The sequence below is a fragment of the Protopterus annectens genome, chromosome 7.part0, assembly GCF_019279795.1.
Source record: "Protopterus annectens isolate FY-2018-M chromosome 7.part0, PAN1.0, whole genome shotgun sequence".
Taxonomy (NCBI): Eukaryota; Metazoa; Chordata; order Ceratodontiformes; family Protopteridae; genus Protopterus; species Protopterus annectens.
Window position 1 is genome coordinate 1,464,104,119 of NC_056739.1, and position 23,344 is coordinate 1,464,127,462.

The 23,344-nt window shown below is 42.0% G+C and overlaps 1 protein-coding gene across 1 annotated transcript in view; it reads left to right on the forward strand.

The window, feature by feature from the left end:
• The window catches only part of ITPR1 (inositol 1,4,5-trisphosphate receptor type 1), a 2,510,606-nt gene that overhangs the window by 444,093 nt on the left and 2,043,169 nt on the right, over positions 1 to 23,344 (forward strand). The window contains exon 6 of the mRNA XM_044076407.1: positions 21,778 to 21,936. Coding sequence (XP_043932342.1) covers positions 21,778 to 21,936 — 159 coding nt within the window. The remainder of the gene's footprint in view (positions 1 to 21,777; positions 21,937 to 23,344) is intronic.

A 23,344-nucleotide genomic window follows, 5' to 3' on the forward strand; every position in this document is an offset into this window, starting at 1 on the left:
CTTTGACTTGTGTGATGGGTGAAGTGTGACTATTGACCAACCTTATTGACATTGTGTACTTTCATGTGAGAGCTTTGCCTCTGGTGACAGTGTAACATCTCTCATATACCATATCAGTTTGAGAATTAACTGGTTGTCCATAAGTGTGAGGCAATTTCTACATTGCCTCAGGGTGCCCTTATCCTCCACACTGGTAATGGAGATGGTGGGAAAGTTTTTATATCCATGGCAACAGACCCTTTTTTATTGATTAGATAGTTGAAGTGAGAATATAAAGCAATGTTAGGCGTATCTGGTTCACAACTCTGGACAATGCGTGTTGCTACAAACCAGCTGTCCTGTGTACAGCTAGGTACTGGTGAAATTTCAGTTGTATTTTTACAGGAAAAATGTCACTCAAGTTGTCTGTACAGAGCACTGCCAAACACTTGAGGGGAAGCCAATACATAAACCCTGAAATTTTAAGTATGAAGTATTTAGCTGGATGCAGTGAATCTAGAAACAAATCAGTAGTTAGGAAAACAAAGAATTGGCTTGTCAGGAATGATGAAAAGATGGTTAGTTTCTGCTAGTGCTGTTCTCACCACAGCTTTACTGTGCTGAGATGCAATGCTTATTTGCTGCTTCTCTCACCAGAAGCAAAACTTAGCACCAATCCCAAGATGAGCAGCAGTCCACAGCCTGTTTGGTGGTCCACATTCTTGTCCCAGATGAGTCTGTAGGCTGCTTGTAGCCTTTTCCTGGAAGATGCCTTGAATAGCAACCAGACCAATCAGGAGTGTCAAGCACAGACACCCAACCAGACGCAATCAGGAATCAATGAGGTTTTCCTTCTCTCACCAGGAGTAGAATATAAGCACAAATTCCAAGCTGTTGCTTATGAAGCTGTTAGGCTTTCTGGTGATCAGCAGTCTCCAGAAAATAATGTCCCTGTGCTGCTCCTCTCACCAGGAGAAAACAGAACTGCTAATCCCAAGGTGACTACAGACCGGCCGTATGGTGATCTTGCAATAGTTGTTTAAAGATGAGATGAAAAAAAGGGTTAATATCCTAAACACTGCAGTGTATACTAAGCGATGAGTTATGAAACTGGGTAACTTAAGCGTTAGCTGTCTAAGTAGAGAGCCACTAATTTTAAAAGAGCAACATGGATTGAAAGGGGTGGGCACTTTGTATTCTGGTTACGTGGAAGACAGTGAGATGACCAGTAAATTTATGTAGTTGGAGAGTGATATTACAAAATGGTTTTGTTTACTGACTGCTAGTGAAAGGGGAGGGGGAAGGAGATGTGGTCAAGTTAATGCAAGGGGCAGACAGCAATGGGTGTGAGGGTGGGAAAATGTGTGACTAGAGAGCTGTGGTCTTAGTTCAATATGCAGTTAAAACAGAATACAAGTAAAACAGTGTAAAGAAACCAAATCACAATATACAAAATAGGAGGAAATAAAGTAATACAAAATGAAAGCTAATGCAAACTAACCATGTTAGGTAGTCCAATCTCGCCTTCATTTTTTCATATGGGTTCGGAACCGGTCCTCTGCGCCGACTCAGCCGATTTTCAAGCTCGAAGACTTCTGATTGGCTCGTTGCTAAGCAGGTATCCCATGGTGCACCAGTGCAATCCCCAGATCTCGTTTGCCACGTCAACGACTTCAGATGTACTTCTCTTGGCTCTAGCCAAGTTTTTTGCATTTTTCATTAACTAGTGTTTTGCATATTTGCTGAAAATATGCATATATACTTTATCTTAATTGTCTTGTGTGACTAGTCATATCCTGTGTACCAGTAGTTAGGTGCAGTTGCGCTTTTTGCCTAAATTGTTAGTTTCGCCATTTCCTGTTTACTGGAAAGTATAAATATAGGGTTTACCTTAATTGCCTTGTGGTCTTGTGTGACCAGTAGTAGTAGTCTCCTGTGTATCCTGTGCATCAGTAGTTAAGCGCAGTTGCGATTTATTGTCTAGATAGTTTGGCGGTTTCGCCATTCCTAATAAATAGGGGCTCCTATTGATTACTTTCCTGTCAATCGATTATTGTTGACTGGTGGTCTGTAGCGGGGACCCGCTAAAGTCTTAATCACTTTACAGTTGCAAATATTTCTCCTACCCTTTCAGCGCGCGTGTGTGTTGTGGTATACTTGGTCTGTTTGAATTAGAAGACCTGGTTCTTCACAGGGCTGGGCCCGTTTAACTTGGAGGACCTAGTCCTCGTGTTTCTACTCCACTGTATTTTTATTTGAAAATAATTCCTGTGTGACTGAATATCTATCTGTTTAGTGAAAGAATTAGTTTTTTTCTTACACCAGGCTAGGCCCGTTTAACTTAGAGGACATAGTCCTCGTGTAATTCTTCTACAGGGCTAGGCCCGTTTTAGAGGACCTAGTCCTCAGTCTTTCTCTCTCCTCCTCTGGTTGCTTGTGCGTTGCAATGTCTAAGGATAGCAGGGAGCACAAACCCTCTGGGTTTAAAACACGTATGACGTCCTCCCAGAAAATGTCTTTGATGGGTGGCCACACTAGCTGTGTCTACTGCTTGGGAGCCATCCATTTGCAAGAATCATGTTTGTTCCGTCATGCTTTCTCTCCTAGAGTGTTGCAGGAGAGAAAGAACAAACTGATACTCAGGGGTCTTCTGAAGCCAACCTTCGGGGAAGTTTTATCTGGTTCTTCGGCTTCTTTGTTTTCAAAGTCAAGATCTGACTCAAAATCACAAGGTTCAAAAAGGCCTCCAGCACCAGCTGGTGTTTTGGAGCTGCCTGCCAAATTAACAATCTGCCTCCTCAACTCCTCGGTCTTCGGAGCCGAAGGAGAGCACTGTGGTTTCAGTCGGTCACAGGTGCTTTGGTGTCAACTTCTTAACCCTTGGAAATAGTTGACTCTGCTTCTCAGAGCCGGTCTGTAGAGTCCTTACTGGTCTCTGGTCAAATCTCCAGTGCCTGCTAGGTTGAGATCCCCAACTTTATCTTCTAGATCTTCCAGAAGTCTTTCTGAAGATGTGGAGAGGGTGGTACTGAGACTCCTGAAGTCGTCTGCCCTGCCTAAATTTTTGTTGGCTCCGACCCAGTCAGCTTCGGAGCCACTCGAACCAGTCTTGTCCTCATCCATGATTCCTCCTCCAAGCCATGTTGGTTTTTCAGAGCCGGAGTGTTTGTTACCGATGGAGGGAACCCTCTGTTCCAGCTTCCCTTGCTGTTGCATTGGAGCAGAGTTCGGCTCACACACATCTCCGTCCGTCGTGTCCAGGGACCAAAGCTCTTATGTCGGTGCCGAGGGGGAGGGTTTGAATCTATCTTCATCAGTTCCGAGCCTTCCTCTGAGCTTCCACCAGGGTGAGCTCGGACCTTGCATCTATCTCTGAGCCAATGGCTTGGGCTCCGGCGCCGTCCTTTGTCTCTTCGGAGCGGAGACGGTTTTTGGAGCCGGAGAGGTCTGCTTTTGAGGTGATGAGGGTGCTGTCACAATCTACAGCCCCTGCCAGTGGTACAAGCACTCTTCCCTCAGGGCTCCCACTTCGGTCTCAGTACCTACTCTCTCCAGAGACAGCGGAGACCCACAGCCTCACGAGCCACCAGCTGGTGGCCTCCACTCTTCCAGGTCTTCCCCAGAAGGTCCTTTCGAGGAGCCCCCTCAGAAGAGAGTATGCAAGAGAAAGCATATAGACTCCCAGGATGAGTCTCTGACATCGGACAGTGACCTTAATGAGTCTGAGGGGTCCCCTAAGTCCTCTGTCTCATTTGTGGACATTCTAGAGATCCTTAAACAGAGGTGCGACTGGCCCACTGTTAACCCTTCTGATGAGTTGGTGTACCTGAAGGCTTTTGGGTCTCAACCTTCTGCCTCTTGGGTGTCTCCATCTTTTCTGCGAGCTAATGGATCTGGTTAGTCGGAAGGTGTGGGATACTCCCGATGCCATGGAGCCAGTCCCTAGAAGACTGACTAAGCTCCTATCTGAACCTCCTGGGAAAGAATTCTTGTCTAAGGGCGTTCCCGTAGATGCCATGGTGGTGGTGGCGGCAGCTGCGAAGGGAGTTGGCGGAGACTGCTTCCTCTGTTCATCCGCCAAACATGGAGTCTCGACAGATTTGGGAAGCATGTGTTTAGTTCAGCAACTTTTACACTTTGATCTCTGAACTATCTTACCCATTTCACGAGATTGCAGAGGGATCTTCTCCAAGAAGTTAGGAGATTCCATGTAGGGTGCTTGTCCTGAGGGGAGTCCCTGATAGGATCTCTGCTCATTTGTCCACCATAAATTCAGTAGTCAACTCTTCCATGTGGCTTATCTCATGTGGCTGATGGAGCGAGCAGAGCAGCGGGTTCAGGAGTTGACCTTAGGCACCACTCCTGGATGCGCTTGCGTAACTTTGCGGAACCTTTTAAGCCCACCTTCAATGCCCCATTTGATGGTTCCTCCTTGTTTGGTTCCAAGGTGAAAGAAACACCGTGTGAACAGGAAGGAAAGACTCTCTCTGCTGTGGGAGTCCATTTTACCGTCACCTCTCAACCATACCCCAAAGGTCAAAGGGGAGGTAAGATGTGGTTCAAAAAGTCCCAGAGGGCCTTTCCAGACACAGAGTGAATCCTCCTTCAGAGGAGGAGGAAATGGTAGACATTGCCCTAGAGGCAGGGGTGGTCCGCAATACCAGCAAGGCCATAGTTCCTTTCGAGGGCAGCGTTATCAGCACTCCTGATGTGGGGCCCGACTGCATTTCTCTGGGGCCAGTCGGGGGTCGCATCTTTTTATTCAGAAACCTGGCTAAATATAACCCAAGACAAGTGGGTTACAAAGAGTTGTTACCAGAGGCTATATCATACCCTTTTCCCTTCCACCGTTTGTTCCAAAGAAGATCCCAGATGTTCTCTGTGGATCAGGCAACTGTGGAGATTAACAAGTTGCCATAAAAAGTCATCCAGCCCGTCTCAGCAGAAGACATGATCCGGAACTTACTCCAGGTTCTTTAGTCCCAAAACTAACCGGAGACTAGAGGCCAATATTGGACCTCAGCAGATTAAATGAATCTGAAAAAGGACAAGTTTCTGGTGGTTGCACTGCAGTCTATACTCCCGTTGTTAAGGAAAGACTATTGGATGTGCTCTCTGGATCTCAAAGACTCCTACTACCATATAAAAATGGACAAGGTGTCAAGGAGGTATCAGCACTTCTGGCTGGGAGCCAGCCATTATTATTTTTGTGCTCTGCCCTTTGGTCTCACCACAGCCCCCAGGGTGTTAACTAAATGAGTGGCAGTAGTGACAGCTCAACAGAGACATCAGGGATTCCAGGTGTTTCCTTATTTGGACGACTGGCTCCTGACTGCCCCCACCAGGCATCTACTTCTCCAAAACAGGGATGCCACCATCCAGCTTAGTGCTCAACTAGGGATCTCTATAAATTGGGAAAAATCTGCTTTACTGCCCTCGCAATCTGTGAATTTTATAGGCGCAGAGGTAGACAGTGGATGACCGTTTGTCTTCCCGCTGAAAGAGCACAAAATCTCATCTCACAAGTTAAGCATCTTTTTCTGCTTCAGAAGGTCAAAGCAAAATTAATTCTTCAGCTTTGTGGAATGATTGCCTCAACCATTCTGTTAATACCTTTATCCAGGATGCGCATGAGAATCCTTCAATGGCTCCTGTTCTCCCAGTGGTCGTTAAAATATCTACCGCTGAATCACCCTATTCTGCTGACTGAATCATGCAAAAAGGACCTTCATTGGTGGATGGCCCCCAACAACTAGTTCACGGGAGCTCCCTTTGTGCCTACCCAACCTGTTGCCACTGTGACCACGGATGCCTCCCAGGTCGAGTGGGGGGAGGGGCATTATCATTGCAGGACTGTCCATGACACATGGCAAGAACACGAGGCTCATCTACATATCAACGTTCTGGAGAGGAGTGATGCTTCTGGCATTACAAGCACTTCAGGAACTTCTTCCTGCAGGGACGATTACTATACAATCTGATAACATGTCTTTTGTGTGGTACATCAACAAACAGGGCGGTACCAGATCTTACCCACTCTGTCGAGAGGCCATGTGAGTTTGGGAATGGGAGATTCCTTCCCAGTGCTTTCTGGTGGCAATGCACATTCCGGAGACAACCAACATGATGGCAGACAAGCTGAGCCGGGCAGTCTTTCTGCCCCACGAGTGGTCTCTGAAACGGAAATAGTGGAACAGATTTTCCAAAAATGGGGACAACCTTGCTGCCACCTTTTTGCTAGTCCAGTCAATGCCAAATGCAGCAGTTATTTCTCCCCAATTCCCCCTCTGAGGGAAGTACCCAGAGATGCTCTGTTCCATGATTGGGCCACGGGACTTCTCTGCTTTTCCTCCATTCCCTCTTATTCCCAAAGTGATACAGAAAGCCAACCGACTGGGAAGCAAGCTAATCCTCATTGCTCCTTACTGGCCTAGTCAGGTCTGGTTCCCCTTCTGCAAGTCTCTTCTGGAAAATCCTTGGATCCTGGACCCAGTTCCAGATCTATTGACCCACATGTCGGGTTCACTACACCCTTCTCTCTGCACCATCAAATTGACAGCTTGGCTGCTCCAGTTCCATCTCTAGTCGGGCTTCATGATGTTTCGTCATCAGTATCCCATATTCTTTTATCCTCTCATAAACCATCAACCAGAAGGCTGTATGATAGTAAATGGAAAATGTTCTCTATTTGGGCACAGAAAATGAACATTGTTCCTTACACCGCTCCCATTCCTGTGATTCTGGAATTCCTTTTGGAGCTTTTTCAGCAGGGATCTGCCACAGCCGCCATCAAAGTACAGTTGGCGTCTCTCTCACATTTTTATTTGGGATCTCCAAATGTCAACCTTATGTCTCATAAGTTATGCAAAGCTTTCTTGAGAGGAGCCACTTTACTGAGACCACCATTACAGGAACCTGTGGCTTCTTGGGACTTAAATTTTGTGTTGTCCAAACTAACATCTCCTCCCTTTGAACAGTCTCATTCAGCTTCCTTAAAGTATTTGTCTTTGAAGACTGTTCTTGGTAGCTATTACATCAGCCAGACGTGTTTCTGAGCTACATGCCCTGTCTATTAAGCCACCTTACTTAGTCTTTCATAAAGACAGGGTTTCTTTATGTACCAATCCATCGTTTGTTCCTAAAGTTTGTTCTGCCACATTGAAACCAGTACATTGAGCTTCCAGTTTTCTTTCTCAATCAAAGCAATGCAGCTGAATATCGTTTCCACCAGTTGGATGTTCGACAGTTACATTTTTATTTGTAACTGACCAAAGAATTTCGGAAGTCAGACCAGTTTGTTTCCTTTTCTAATTCCAGATTGGGGTTACCAACATTGTCTAACTGGATTTTGAGTTGCATAGCTTTCATTTGCAGTTCGGAGGGCAGACCTTTACCCCACAGTATCAAGGCTCACTCTACCAGGTCTCTGTCTACCTCTGCAGTCTTTCAAGCCAGGGAACTAATTGATCATATATGTGCAGCAGCTACGTGGGATACCCCTCACACCTTCATTACTCATAAGTTGGATTTGGCTTCTTAGGGGTAGAGCATCCTTTGGCTCCACGGTGCTCAGGAGCATTTTCCAATGAGCCACCCAAGAATAAGGCGCTAGGGACGCTGTCCCATATGTAAAAATGAATGTGAGATTGGACTACCTAACATAAAGAAGTTATGTACTCACCATAATGTTCCATGTTGGTGGTTCATCTCACCCTTCATTTTTACCAGCCCGCCCTCCTGCCCCTATCCTGGAAGATCTGGAGGTAATACTGTAAAATTCTTGGTTGACAACCCTTTAGTATTGGTTTGTTGGTTAGGGGTCTCATTCTATTTCTAGTGAGCAGCAAACAAGCTCTGGGGATTGCACTGGTGCACTATGGGATACCAGCTTAGCCACTAGCCAACCAGAAGTCTTCGAGCTTGAAACTCTGCCGAGTCGGAGCCGAGGATTGGCTCCGAAACCCATACGTAAAAATGAAGGGTGAGATGGACTACTAACATGGAACGTTATGGTGAGTACATAACTTTTTTCCTCACTGCAAGTTGTGGCAGAGTTTGGGTGAGCTTTTCCAGTAAAACTTTATATGAAGCTAGATATAAAAGGTTTTTAACCCTCTTAGTACTGCCAGCAATGATTTTTCCAATGTACTCATATTCTTCCTCCCTTTTTTTTTTTTTTAATATTGAACAAAGTAGTCGAGCTTAGTCACACTCTCTGTACTCAACTTGTACCTTTCCACTGTGATCTGTTCTGGAGACTTCCTGGTTGATTACTTAACTTTTGTTTCAATTCATCTCTTACTATCTTATGTTTTAATTGTTGAGCTGGTTCCCCATTCATCTGCTTCATGCAGATGAGGTTCCAAAATGTTTCCAAGGCCTGTGAAAGACCTGATTGTTTTTCTTTGTCATGGGCTCCAAAGTTTGGATACTTTGTTTCACAGAGATGGTATCAAAGATGCTTAACATCAACATTTCTAAACTCCTGGATGTTGTCCAAATAGTCCCTTAGGTTTTAGTGTCCTGTAGTAGCTTTTTGTTATACAGTACTCATCCTCTGAAATGCATTTTGTCAACCTCTTAAATTATTCCTGTCAATTTCTCATATTTCTAACATGTTTTAAAAGTTCACTTTTATTTTATCCCACTTGCTAGCTAATTTCCTTTTTCTTATCAGTCACTTAAATCCCTCCATTTTTAACAAAAGTATGAGATCACCTGTAACTTGCACAGCATTACCACGTATCTTTATAGTTTTTATTGATGTATGATCTGATAGTTATTGGAGGTGTCTCACTTTTCTATTACATGGGCAAGCTCCCATGCAGTATAATTTTATTTGGTTACCTGGTTGTGTCTTGGAGAAATAAGTGAAATATGTAAACTTTATTATCCCAAAATCATACCGTGCATAATACATTCTCATTTATTCAGAAACATACCCCCTTATATTTTCCTTTGTATTTCAGATCTAGTTCTAATCCTTGCCCATAAATCCGGATCAGCTCATTTATCCCCATAATCTCAAAAGCACAAAAGTTTTAGGCCAATTATAAAGGCTACTTTTATCATCCCCCCAAAAAAAAAATATTTTTTCAGAAATAGTCCCTTTATCAGAATATAGTTTAGGCATCTCTTGCTTGTAATACTCCCCTTTTCTTTGTCCACAGTGTTCTGCTGAATATACCCTAAAATCCTGTCAAATTGAAGTGCACACTTTTATTTAAATGCCTCTGTCACATAATTTATATGCATTCAATGCTTTTAAATTCAGTACACTCTGCTTCTTGCCTGCTTTGGAAAAGCCTTTTGTCATTATGTTAATGTTGACAAAGCAACCACTCTGATAATTCCTACATAATAGAACAGCTTTTTTCATCTTCAGCAGACATTACTAGCCTGCCAGTCATTGGGGCTTTGTGTAAAGACACCTTTCATTTCTGTTTGAACCCTATTTAGTTTTTTAGACTTTGCATTGAAAGCACAAGGAGCAATAAACTATAGTGGATATAAAAAGTGTACAACACACCCTGTTAAATGCCATGTTCTTGTGGTATAAAAGACCACAATAAATAATTTCAAAACTTCCCACATTTAATGTAACCTGTACAATTCAATTGAAAGACAAATCTGTTAGGGGAAAAAATATAAAAAAAAAAAAAAAAATGTACAAAACGCTGGTTGCATGACGCCCACCACACACCTAGCATTTTAGAAATGTACACAACCCTCAAAATGCTACCCCCAGGCATAAAGGAAGAGGACATTTTTTCAACTGTTAAAATTTATACCCATACAAAAATATTATTAAAGGTGATTTCCTTTCAAATTTGTTTACACAGTTCTAAACATTCAGAACTTTTGAGTGTTGAAATTTCCAAGAGATGCTCAGAAAAAAAATGTACTTGAGTACATTGAGTATGCCTAGCTACACCCTTGCTTTGTTGAGTGCGCACACCCTTGAACTAATGCTTTGTTGTATGTGCACACCCTTGAACTAATGCTTTGTGTGCGCACACCCTTGAACGAATGCTTTGTTGAAACACCTTTTGATTTAATTACAGAACTCAGTCTTCTTGGGTACACACCTGCCATCAATTAGAGTGATTAACGCCAAATAAAGTTCAGCTGTCCTAGTAGGTTTTTCCTGACATTTAATCAGTTGCCTGCTACAGCAAAAGCCATGGTTCGCAGAGCGCTTGCAAAGCATCAAAGGGATCTCATTGTTGAAAAGTAATCAGCCAGGAGAAGGGTACAAAAAAATTTTCACAGCATTGGCTATACCATGGAATACAATGAAGGCGGTCATCAAAAAGTGGAGAAAATATGGGATGTCACGTTTCAAAGAACTGGACTTCCTCCAAAACTGAGAAAAAGATGAGACAAAAACTGGTCAGGGAGGCTGACTACTTACTGTAACACTGAAGGAGCTGCAGGAATTTCTGGCAACTACTGGTTGTGTACTACATGTGACTACAACCTCCTATATTCTCCATGTCTGGACTATGGGGTAGGGTTGCAAGATGGAAACCTTTTCTTACACACAAAAACATCCAGGCCCAGCAAAAATTTGCAAAACAAATCTCCCAAAAGCATGTGGGAAAATGTGTTATGGTCTGATGAGACCAAGATTGAACTTTTTGGCCACAATTCCAAAATGTTTGGCGCAAAAGCACTTTGCATCACCAAAAGAACACCATCCTCATGGTAAAGTATGGTAGTGGCAGTATCATGCTTTGGGGCTGCTTTTCTTCAGCCGGAACTGTAGCTTTAGTCAAGGTGGAGAGAATTATGAGCAGTCCCAAATATCAGTCACTTTTGGCCCAAAACCTTCAGGCGTCTGCTAGAAAGATGAAGATTGAGGAATTTCACCTTTCAACGCGACATGACCACAAGCATGCATCCAGATCAACAAAAGAATGGCTTCACCAGCAGAAAATTGAAGTTTTGGAATGGCCCCGCCAGAGCCCAGACCTAAATCTGATAGAAAATCTGTGGGGTGACCTGAAGCGGGCTTTGCACAAGAGATACCCTTGCAATCTGACGTGGAATGCTTTTGCAAGGAAGAGTGGGTAAATATTGCCAAGTCAAGATGTGCAATGCTGATAGATTCCTACCCAAGAAGACTGAATGCTGTATTTAAATCAAAAAGTGCTTCAACAAAGTATTAGTTTAAGGGTGTGCACACCTATACAACCAGCTTATTGTATGTTTATTTTTTATATTTTTCCCCTAACGGATTTGTTTTTCAATTGAGTTGTACAGGTTATAGGTCACATTAAAGGTGGGGAAAGTTTTGAAATGATTTATTGTAATCTCTTATTTTTATATCACAAACACCTGGCATTTTAGCAGGGATGTGTACCCTTCTTTATATCCACTGTAAATATGTGCTCAAAATACACACAATGGGTAAAGACTAGTCAGATCTAGCTTCATATAGACTCATTTCAATTTTAAACAACACTACTTGCTAAAAGGATGGTAAAGGTATTGAATAAATAAGAGGAGCCAGACAATGTTCTCTCCCATTTATTTGCATTTATATGTAGGGACATTGGCAAAGAAAATGACAGAAATTAGAGTATAATTGGTAGTAGAGACGTTGACTTCATTTACAGATATTTTTTACTTGTGAATCCAGAAAAAGAGCATTGTGATAGTGTGGCACATTTTAAGAACGTTCTGGGTATTTACACCATATAAAATTTGTGAAGATAAAATAAAGTTTATAAGTTTTTGTACCTGCTCATGAATTGGTTCAGTAATGTCTGTATTTGCACAAAGTTTGATTGTGGATTAAAATGTTTTCTGTTATGGCAGCTAAGGATATCTGGAAAGAGACTGAACAAAAAGGATGATACAGACACGGACAGACTTGAAGCTATATATGGATATAGAAAGTAAGGTACAAGCAGTGAAAATGCTGTTTTATTTACAGGCCATGAGCATTTCTATCAACCATAGGAGAAGTTGGCAATAAGAGTTGAAGGCATTTATTTATTGGGGGCAATTGTTAAAAATGGTTGGTCCTCTCATTAGAAGGTAGTTTAAAATTGCCTGATTTGAAGGTATATTTTAGAGCAATGCAGTTGAAATTAAAATGAAGTGGTGGAGGTTCAAGAAATGAGAGAGGGATTGTGGATGCAGGTGTTGGAATATTCTGTATTCTCTCTCAAAGTTGCAGAAAGTATTCCAAGAATTAAGCCAACACTGAAAAGGGGGGATAACTGCAAGTATAGGGGTACAGAAAATTGGCAAGAGGGGGCTGGAATTTACAGGAGAAAATGACAGTAGAACCAAGGTATTATGAGCAAATAACCAGAGGGGGTAATTGAGTTGGATGAGGTGTGGAAGTAGTTTGTAATGCAGGTCAGAATTGCCCTACGAGAGTCTGAGAGTATAGGCAAAGAGAAAGGGATTGGGAAGTCCTAAGTGAAAAATCTGCCCTTGTAGAGTTAAGGCAAATATAACAGAAGCTGCTGTTAAAGGGATGATGATTAGGGCAAATGAAGTATTGCATGATGACTAAAAATCAGTGAGCTCAGAAAAGATTGGGAAGAGGCTGGAAGAATAATTCACTAGGGAACAATGGGTAGGGATGTGTATGGCTCAAGTATGCAACCAAGTCTAGAAGGTTTAGGATTTTTGCTCGTACTTGTTTGCTTGGGTATTTTTGTAGGGTTCCTGTCAGAAGAACGAAGACGCATTATGTCGAATGTGTCTTCGTCGAACTGTAAGTGTCGAAAATGCAAAATGACTTGGTGGCTTTTAAGCGAATTCTTTCCCTGGGAAAGAAGTAGCTTGGCTGCTTCCATCACTTTGCCTTTTTTGGCACTGTAATGCGATCTCTGAGTTGGTATATTTAAGTAGGGGGGGTGGGGTCGAAGCCCACCACTTAAAATAGTGTTTAGTGTGTTTGTTTTGGGAACAGCAAAATTTCCCTGGGAGAAAATTAGCTGTGTGGCTGTAAGCTCTTTTTTTTGTTTTCGTTCTTTTGTGGTCGATATAACAGCTTTCGATCTTTTGATCATTCGCTTAGACCCTTTTTGTACCTCAAGCAGACCACAAAGAACTTTTCCTTGGGTAGATAGCTAAGGCTAAGTATCCCGTTGGGGATTCTTTTTTCTTGCTCTAACCGATGTCAGAAAAAGTTAATTGTCTTGCATGTGGAAAGCAAATACCACAGAGATTTTCATTCTTACTGCATCACCTGTTTAGGCCGAGACCACGACGTACCTCTCTGTGTTTTGTGCCTTGTTCAACGCCAGAACCATTCGTTGCAGGGCTTGTTACTAAATTTTTCCACTCTTGATCTCCCTATTCTGAAGTGGCTTTGGTAAGCCATCTGACTACCGTTATTCTGAGAATGCAAGAATAAAGACAGACTGCATAGGTCCAAAGCTGCCGACGCTTCCGCTAAGCTAGTCGCCAGTTCACCGGTGCTCAGCCCCTGATGCCCACTTCTATGGATTCACAGGCCTCTACCGAGACCCATTCAGAGTCTGGTATGCAGCGAGACTCTTCGACTGTGGAACCTGCGAATCTCTAGCTTGGATGGATCCGGAGCCACTGTGCAGGTGCTGGTTTCTGAGGCAATTCTTTGCACTACTGATGTTTGACTCAGACTACTCCTTTTTCTAAAACTACCGAGTTTCTTAGGCCAAGTGTATGCGATACGCCTAGAAAACCGACCAATGCACATGCACCTCCTCTCATGCCCCAACGACAAATGCTTAGAATGGCAGAAGACCTTCTGCTGATTAGGGGAAGTCAGCCTTTCTCTTCTGAGAGACCAGTCCCCTGCATCTTCAACAGACCAGGAGTCAGATGACTCTGAGGTATCTGATTATGAAGACATGCCCTTACTGCTTATGTGGATTCATATGCAGATGAATCCATTCCCTGTGCCTCCCCTCCAGAGGATTTTTCTTTTGGTGAAACCTTACATACCTTGAGAGCATTTCCACTGGAAATGCCAAGACTATCCTCAGTCCAAAAAGAGACTCGGCGAGTTCCTAGATTTGCCACAGCACAAAACTTTAGCTTATCCCCTGTTCTGGAGGTTGTTGATGTTTATGGAATCCAGTCTGATATCTTACCTCCTGCCCCTAGGAAACCAGACAGGTACTACACTACAGAGTACCTGACACTCGCAAATGTCTTTTCAATAATCCTACTGCTGACCCAGAGATCATTTCACAGGAGCCTAAAAGTATCAAGGCAACTACAGCCAAGAATCCCACCCATTCAGACAGAGATTCCAGGGCTTTGGACAGATGGGGTAAGAAGGTATATACCTCTGCTACTCTTGCTATTAGGGCATTAAATTGTCAGTTTCACATGTTGAAGTACCACCAATATATTATGCAACTTATTAAACATAAAGTGGCAACCTTTGCAGACTGTGCAGAAAATAAGGAATTGCATGAGCTTTTACACTCTGCAAGCCAAGTCAGGAAGCATACTTTGCAGTGTGGCTTTAACACCCTAGAAGCGTCTTGCTGAGCAGCAGTCACTGGTTCTGCACTGAGAAGACATGCTTGGCTCAAAGAACAGACCTTGCCAGATCATGTCAAATCAAAGTTATTAGGCACCAAAGCAGAAGAGGTTCTTAAAAAGATGGAAGAAAAAGCAAAGTATATGCAGACTTTTAAAGAATTCTTACAAGTGCAAGCCCTTAGATTCAGTAGGCATTGCCCTTCCAAACACTGGTGCTTTCCGGCCCCCTCCTGACCATCTCAAACCAGGCCCAGGGGAAACAGACCACCCAGATTACATTCTCAGGGTATGTCGCGATCTAAGCAATGGAGTGCCCCCACCCCCAAAGCAGGGAGGGGTAAGTCACCTCCTTATATAAAAATGTGCAATGACTTCTCCACTCCTCTCCCCACTTCTGCCCAATTGCTTGTGCCCATAGGAGGAAAACTTGCCCTTCATGTAAAAAAACTGGATGTCCATCACTCAAGACCGATGGGTCCTCAACATTGTATCCCAGGGGTACAAGTTTTAATTCCACTCACTGCCAACCACAAGAGATTTCCCAGACCTTCCTCCAAACCAGTGGGCAGAGGCTCAAAACCAAATTCTATCCCTGCTTTCCATCAGTCATTCAGCCAGTTCCAGTGGAACAGATAGGCCAAGGATTCAATTCCAGACTTTTCCTGGTACCCAGAAAAGAGGGCACTTGGCACCCAATCCTGGATCTTTCACTTCTCAACAGATTACTGGTGGTACCAAAATACAAAATGGTTACCCTGCAACAGCGCCTACCTATGCTAACCAAGGACGCCTGGTTAGTCACCCTAGATTTAAAAGAAGCCTATCTGCACATTCCCATAAGGGAGTCGTGCAGGAAGTATCTACATTTCAGGGCTGTATCTAATGCATTATCAGTTCTCTGCACTTCCATTTGGCTTATCCACTGTGCCCTGAGTATTCATAAAATGCCTGGCTCCAGCCATTGCATACTGCAGGCAGAGAAATATCCAAATTTACCCGTACTTGGACGACTGCCTGATTCAGGCTGACAGTCAGGAAGTGCTGTTGCAGCACCTGACATTTGTAAAAAACCTCACTTCCCTTGGCTACACCATCAATGAAAAGAAATCAAAACTGGTACCCAGTCAAAGGATTGTATTCCTGAGAGCAGCTTGGACACAACATCCCAGATGGCATTCCTCACTTCAGAAAAACAAGTCTGATAGCCTACTTCAAATGGCCACCAGAACCCAGCTATCCGCAAGAAAAATGCTGCACGCTATAGAGTTCATGGCCTCATGTATACTGCTAATTCCATATGCAAGACTGCATATGAGGAAACTTCAGTGGTACGTAAGTCTTTGGTGCCAACATTCTCAGGACGTGGAAACAGTCAATTCCTATCGTACTCCAAGGACAGAATTTCTGTGGTACACAAAAGCATGTAACCTCAAGGGACTGCCCAAACTCTAACTACAGATGCATCAGACTATGCCTGGGGAGCACACATGGACGGCAAATGCATTCAGGGCCACTGGAGCCCAAGTCAAATTAATCTGCACATCAACCAAAAAAAATGCTAGCTGTGCAGAATGCCCTGACTGCTATCAGATCCCTACTCTTTCCTGGACAAATAATAAAAAGTTGTGGTACATCAACAAGCGGGGGGGGGGCATATTCCTACCCACTCTGCAGGCTAGCCATGGCTCTTTGTAACACGGCATTAGACATGCAAGTCCATCTGCAAGCTCAATTCCTGCCAGGCAAACAAAATTCACTAGCAGACTTGAGCAGAAATCTCCTAGACCCACACGAGTGTCAGAGTCCAGCACCTTCAACCTTCGGACTCAGAAATGGGGACCCCAGAGGTGGACCTTTTTGCTCTCCCTACAACCACCAGCTTAGCAGATTCTGCACAAGGAACCCTCACCGCAGGGCTTGGAAAGTGGATGTCCTATCCTTTCAGTGGGTAAACCTCTTTATGCATTTCTTACCTGCTCTTGAGTATTACTCAAAATAAGATTGGACAGACTGAGGACAATTGATTGCCCCAGACTTGGCACTCCAGCACTGGTACCTACTCCTATGCAGCCTGACATCAGTGCCACCATGGCACCTACATCAGAACCCTACCCTGCTCTCTCAGCAGGAGGGGCAGATTTTGCATCCACAACTGCAAACCCTAAAGCTTGTAGCTTGGCTTAACATATGACTACTATCCCAGTAGATCTAAGCAAACAGGTGCTGGACTTCATTCTTGAAGCCAGAAGACCCATTACAAGGAAATCCAGTGCGGATAAGTGGAAGAGATACTGCTCATGGAGCCTGGCTAAAGGAAAGGACACAGCTCTGCCCTCTCTGCCATTAATTTTGGATTACTTAGATCTACTCCAGAAAGGCCTGGCCTTCTCTTCCATTAATATTTATGCCTCCGCCATTTTGGCTAATTACAACACTTGAGCCACCTCTCTTCTCGCATCCTCTTATCAAACAGTTTCTGAGAGGGGCAAACAACTTAAGGCCACCAAGGAGAGCACCCACCCGTGCTTGGGACCTTAACTTTTTGTACTGGAAAAGCTCACATTTCCACCCTTTGAGCCTGCAACGTCAGCAGACTTAAAATTCCTCTCTTGGAAAACAGCATTGCTTCTAGCCATCACTTCAGCTAGAAGAGCATCTGAACTACAAGCACTTATGGCTGTGGGGAACCCTTCATTATTTTCCATGCTGACAGGGTGTCTCTCAGGACAAACCCTTCCTTTATGCCTAAAGTGGTGTCCAGTGTGGCTCTCGATCAATCCATATGTTTGCCAACCTTTTTCCCTAATCCTCAAAATAAAGGAGCGAGGATCTTGTACTCATTGGACATGCACAGAAAGCTCAGATTTTACCTGGATTAGGACTAAGGCCTTCATAAAATCAGACCAGCTATTAGATTTGCAACTGGGGCATTTCTAAGCACACTATATCTAAATGGATAGCACATTGCATCCATTTCTGCTACATAGACCATGGGAAACCAACGCCTCAGGGGGTCAGAACACATTCCACTAGGGCAACTTCGACCTCTACAGCATTCCTCAGGGGAGCCCCTATTAGGGACATTCTGGAGGCTGCTACCTGGAGTTCTGTACAAACACCAAGCATTACCACCTGCTTATGTTTTCCACATCCAGGGCAGGTTTTGCAACTGCAGTCCTGCAGGGCATTCTAGCCAGCCCAAACACTTCTCGACTCCCTCCACCCTTTCAACAGCCTTGGAAATCAACTCAAGTGTGATGAATGCAACAGTGAAGCACAAAGAACATAGTACAGTTGTGTGCACTTACCATAAATGTAGATGTTAGTGTATTCACTGTTGCAGTCCTGGTTTCCCTTCCTTCCAGCCCCCTGCTCTCTCTCTCTATACTACTCACCACTTGCAGGGTTATTGCTATTGATGTTTACTTTTTACTGGTGGTGGTTTTCACACCATAGCTTAGCTCCCTGCTGGGGTCTCCCGACATTTGGGGCAAGAAAAACTGATGTAATGGCATCAGCTGCCTGTTTTTATACTCCTGACGACCTGACATCAGACCTGGAGCGACAGTAACCAACGTAGAAATACTAAGTGTCTGGCATTCGGGCCAACTGAGGGCTTCCTGCAGGCAGATAACCCAAGTGTCATGACTGTAACAGTCAATATACTCTAACATCTACATTTATGGTAAGTGTACACAACTGTACTTTTGGTATTCTCCCACCAGTTTAACACAGTCATGTCTTTTTTCATCCTAGTCTTGCAAAGCACAATTCACATGTCTAGACTGCATCTAGAGGGAATGATGCTTTACATTTTCTAACTTCACTCTACTCATTTTCTTGCTGGTCATCTTTCTAATTATCACTGTCTCCCTGGTCTGTGGTCCGAATTTAAAGTATACCAGATTCTTCTGCTCAGCTGTTGGTCTTTTATTTTACACACACTCATTTTGAGCAGTGGAAATGTTTCACTGAAACTCTGCTTTGCTGTTGATTGAGGGTTGAGAAGCAAAGTCCCTTAATTTTCTGGTTCAGGCTAAAATAAAGTTTCTTGTTCTGCTTCCAGAAAAGTTATCCATCCTACAAGAAAAAATATTCTGAAAAGTTGGATGTGGCAATTTGAGCTTCTCACTTTGTCTGCATTTCTGATTGCTAAGAAATGCTTGCTTCTTTTACATGGTGTGCAACAAAATTTTCCTGTTCTGGTATCACCATGTTTTAATTTCCCTTCTGCCACAATTGTCAGTAGCAGCCCTTTCTACAGGGATGATCACATGTATTCAATTTGGGTCTGTTGGTGAAGGCACATGCGCCCTCTCCAGCAATCTAGTTGCTCCTTATTACTTTAATAGTCCACTCCCTCTAGTTTTGCTGGTGTAGGTAGTCTCCTTTTCTCTGCATAATCTGCCTTCCAACTGTTTCTAGAAACGCTTCTTGGGAAGCTGCATATTTAGCCAGTTTTCCTTCATTTCAGCCTGGTTTCTGCTGTTTAATGACTCATTTTAGTGGCTACATAAAGCTTTGTATTTTAGTCTTTTGTCACCATTTATCTAGTGTCCCATCTTTCAGTGAAGGTTTTTTTCCTGTAAGTTACTAGAAGCCTTATCCTTTTTCTAAAGCTTCATCTATCAGCTTTTTGCAGAACTGTTAATTTATTTCCAGCCAGAACTTTTCCATTTCTGGTCAATTTTCCCCCTCCATTTTTGTTTTGCTTCCATCCAGCTAGTGTAAATACTAGCTCGTAATTAACAGCAAAGCCAGGAAAGGAAATTAGTGGACAGAAAAATATGTAAAGACACTAGCAAAATGATAGTGCCATTGTGCAACAGATATCTGTATGGAGTTGTATAGATTGCTTGCTTATTTCACCTTTATAGTTTAAACATATAAATGTTGCATTCGTAAATCTGACTGTAGGAATAATTACATTTGGTAAGCAAGGTAGCTCCAAGTTCTTAAGCATTTTTTTCTCAAGAACTGTAGGACATTTTTGATCCAGTGTATTAAATATGACCTTTAAGCGTCACAGAATGTAATGGGTTACTTTAAATTAAGCAGATGCTGTTCCTTTCTGGTATGAAACTGTACTGTGAGAAACTTCTCTGTGTAGAGGATTTTCAGTCCATTTATCTGTAATCACCTGTATATTAATCAGATCAGACAATAGTAGTAGAAATAGAGAACTTAAACTCGTCTTAAGACAAAAAAAAATGTAAGTATTGTACAGAATTGCTAAGCATTTGAAAGTAATCTAAGCAAGGCAGGCAGTCTGTTTCCAGTCAAAAATCCTTTAAGTACACAGACCAGCGATCCAAATAAAACAAAAATAGAGTAATATTTTCCTCACAAGCTTTTAAATGTGTGTGTGTGTGTGTGTATATATATATATATATATCTATATATATATATATATATATATATATATATATATATATATATATATATATATATATAAGGCAAGGGAATGGTTTATTGTGCTGTAAAACAGTGTTATTGGTACACAAGTTAAATTCACATCCCTTCCCCCATCAGTGTGACATTCGAGCTGGTCCTGCCCTACTTTCATAGCTGTCATAATAATATAACCCTTATGTACTTCAAATAAAATTTATATAATTATGTGGTATCTTTTTTAACCAGATTGATTTTATCCAAGACAATATACTACATGCTGGAAGTATATCAACCTTAGTCCATTTGGCAATCAAAAATATATATAAATGTATACACTTTGCATGTAAAAAAATAATTGTAAAAATCATATTTTATTTTCATAACCTATTAAAGATACCTTTCAGCCTTCTAGACTTCAGGTCTGTGTTCAGCCCTAAAAACTGTCTATAAAAATATTATTGTATAATTAGTATTATTACACATCATTTTGAATAAAGTGGGAAAAAGAGAACCAGAAAGAAAAAAATAAGAAAACATGTATGATGGAAACAAAATATACACTTAAATACAACTGATTTGAAATGGAATTTAAAACCAACTGGTAGAATAAAATTAAAATTAGTTATGTAAACAATATGGCAGTTTTCCAAGTTCCAGTTCACTTTTAATTGAACAGTAGTAGTTTAGTCCAGACCTTCTAAAAGAGTTGTCTTTAATTGCCACATGAGTTCTTGTCTGTCCAGAATATTTGGGATGTCTCCTTCAAGATCACCCATATCTATGCGATCTAGGATCTGGAATTTAAAGCCTATGTTTTATGAAGAGAATTCAAATTATGTGCAATAACAATACTAACTAATTATACAATATTTTTATATATAGTTAATAGGGTTCTTGTGCACAGACCTGAAGTCTAGAAGGACGAAAGCAATCTTTAACAATAGGCTATGAAAATAGAATGATTTTTACAACTGATTTTTTACACGCAAAGTGTATGTATATATTTATATATTTTTTTGATTGCCAAATAGACTAAGGTTGATATATTTCCAGCCATGTGGTATATTGTTTTGGATAAAATCACCGATTTAATAATCTACTTAATCTGGTTAAATAAAGAGGTACCACATCATTATGTAAATTTTATATAAATTTTATTTAAAATACATAAGGGTTATATTATTATGACAGCTACTAGGGTAGGACCAGCTCGAATGTCACACTGATGGGGGAAGGGATGTGAATTTAACATGTACCAGTAACACTTTTACTGCACAATATACCACTCCCTTGCCTGATGGTGTGTGTCTGGGAACAGACTGCCTGCCTTGCTTGGATTACTTTCAAATACTAATTCTGTACAATTTTTTAAATTATAGATTTTTTATTATTTTTTTTACTTAGGATGAGTACGTTTGCTACTTCTACTGCTATTGTTTGATCTGATTAATATACAGTGATTAACTAGAGATGTCTGGACTGAAAATCTTTCACACAGAGAAGTTTCTTGCACTGTTTTGTTTTTGGACCCACTATACTTGTTAAGTGGGTTGTTTTGAGACTTCGGGGATACCACGGAGAGTACTTGTTTTGTTTCTTTTTTTTTGTTAACTGTACTGTGAGCAGACCTGGTTGACTAAGCTACTTCAAATGTTTTCCATCAAAGTACAAAAGTTCATTGCTCATTACTTGTCAGTCTTTCTCCCTGAAAAGATGGTCACCTACCAGAGAAGTGCAGGTATGTAGCCACCACACACTAGATGAAATATTTGTTTTTCTATGCAGTCGTGTGACATGAACAAAAGGTACTAGGAGAAAATACTGTTACTGTGGAGCACTGGATAAACATCTACATGTTTTTGGAACTATTGAAATAAGCTGCTAATTCTTTTTCTCTCATAGTTGCTGCATTTAAAAAGCAATAAGTACCTAACTGTGAATAAGAGACTTCCTGCCTTATTGGAGAAGAATGCTATGAGGGTGACTTTAGATGCTGCAGGGAATGAAGGTTCTTGGTTTTATATACAGCCTTTCTACAAGCTCCGTTCCATAGGCGATAGTGTAAGTATGCATAAATTGTGTAACAAATTTTGATAACAGATGCAGTTCAGGCAGTGCGGCAGGAAGTGTGTGATTTTGTTTTTCCTATCAGTACTTCCTAGAAGGGTCTGGGCCTCCCTGAGGTTGAGAATATTAGTAGAGCTGCCAAAAGCCGTGCATGTTTAAAAAAGGACACAAAGCACTAACAGAAGTCAAAGGACCACTGATTTCTACACCTCTGGCTATGAGGAAAAGCCATGTATTTTGAAAGTGCAAAATACGGGTCAGTTTAGTAACACTTGCAGATTCAAAGCAGTTGTTTTGGATGCTGAAGTGCCAATATAGGTTAGGGAAATGGGCACGTTAGGTAGGGGATAATCTGCTGGTTTCTGAAAGGAAGGAGTCATTTGTGTGATGTATAGACATTGGCTCTTATAGTTTCACATACCATGTGTTACGTATTTTATTATGTTTGACTTTATTTGCATTGTATGATAAATGCATTTGTTTCCTAGCTCTTAGTGTACTATAAAATGCCTTACTGGATGATCTGAGATCAGTCGGTCCTGGATTGGTCAGTAGTTTGGTTCATTTTCTACCAGTAACAGGTCAGTATTTTCTCCCAGCTGTTTTCCTTTTTTGTTCAAACTTTCATGCTCAGACATATTGATACCTGGTGCATGCTTTGATTTAATGCACTAACTTTTAGGGCACATTAAGTTTTGTGATTAAGTTTTGTAAGCTACTCCAGTTTGTGATTACTTGCAAGTTATCTCAACTGTCCATCAGTCCACTGGACTAGGCGCACAAAAGGTTGCCAGCCTCAGAGTTTGATTTCAGGTGACCTGTTGGGAGGACTTTACAGGGTGTGCTGCCATGTGACCTTCTGCAGTTACTATTGAGTTGATGCTATAACTAGGGCTGCATCCTCAAGATATGCATGTGTACTGAAGGATATGGCTGAGCCTCTCCCTTTACGAGTACACAAACAGCTTTATGAAATTTGTGTATGTAGGGCAGTTCTTGTGGCAGCCTTGCAGGATCTGCTGGATGACTTCCTGAGTAAATAGCCCTTCGCCAGTGTAGGAAATTTGACTTGCTTGCTCCATCCACCTTTCTTGCAAGCTGAAGTAGTCTTTAAATGGAGAGCTCCCTTGCAGACTGGTAGTATACAAATATTGCAAGTTTTTTTTCCCCGCCTGTGCAGAAGTGTTTTCCTCTCCACTAGTTCAATAACTGTCTTGGGTGTGGCAGTGATTCTTGGTTTGCATTAATTTGGGGAGGTATCTGTAACAGTTTCAAGATATTAATACACATGGCCAAAACTTAAATCTGTTAGGGTTACCTCTCCTCTTCAGCATTGCTTTTTTTAACGGGCAGAAAATGACCGTAAAAGCTGTTGGTTCATAGTTTGGGGAATCTGCTTCAT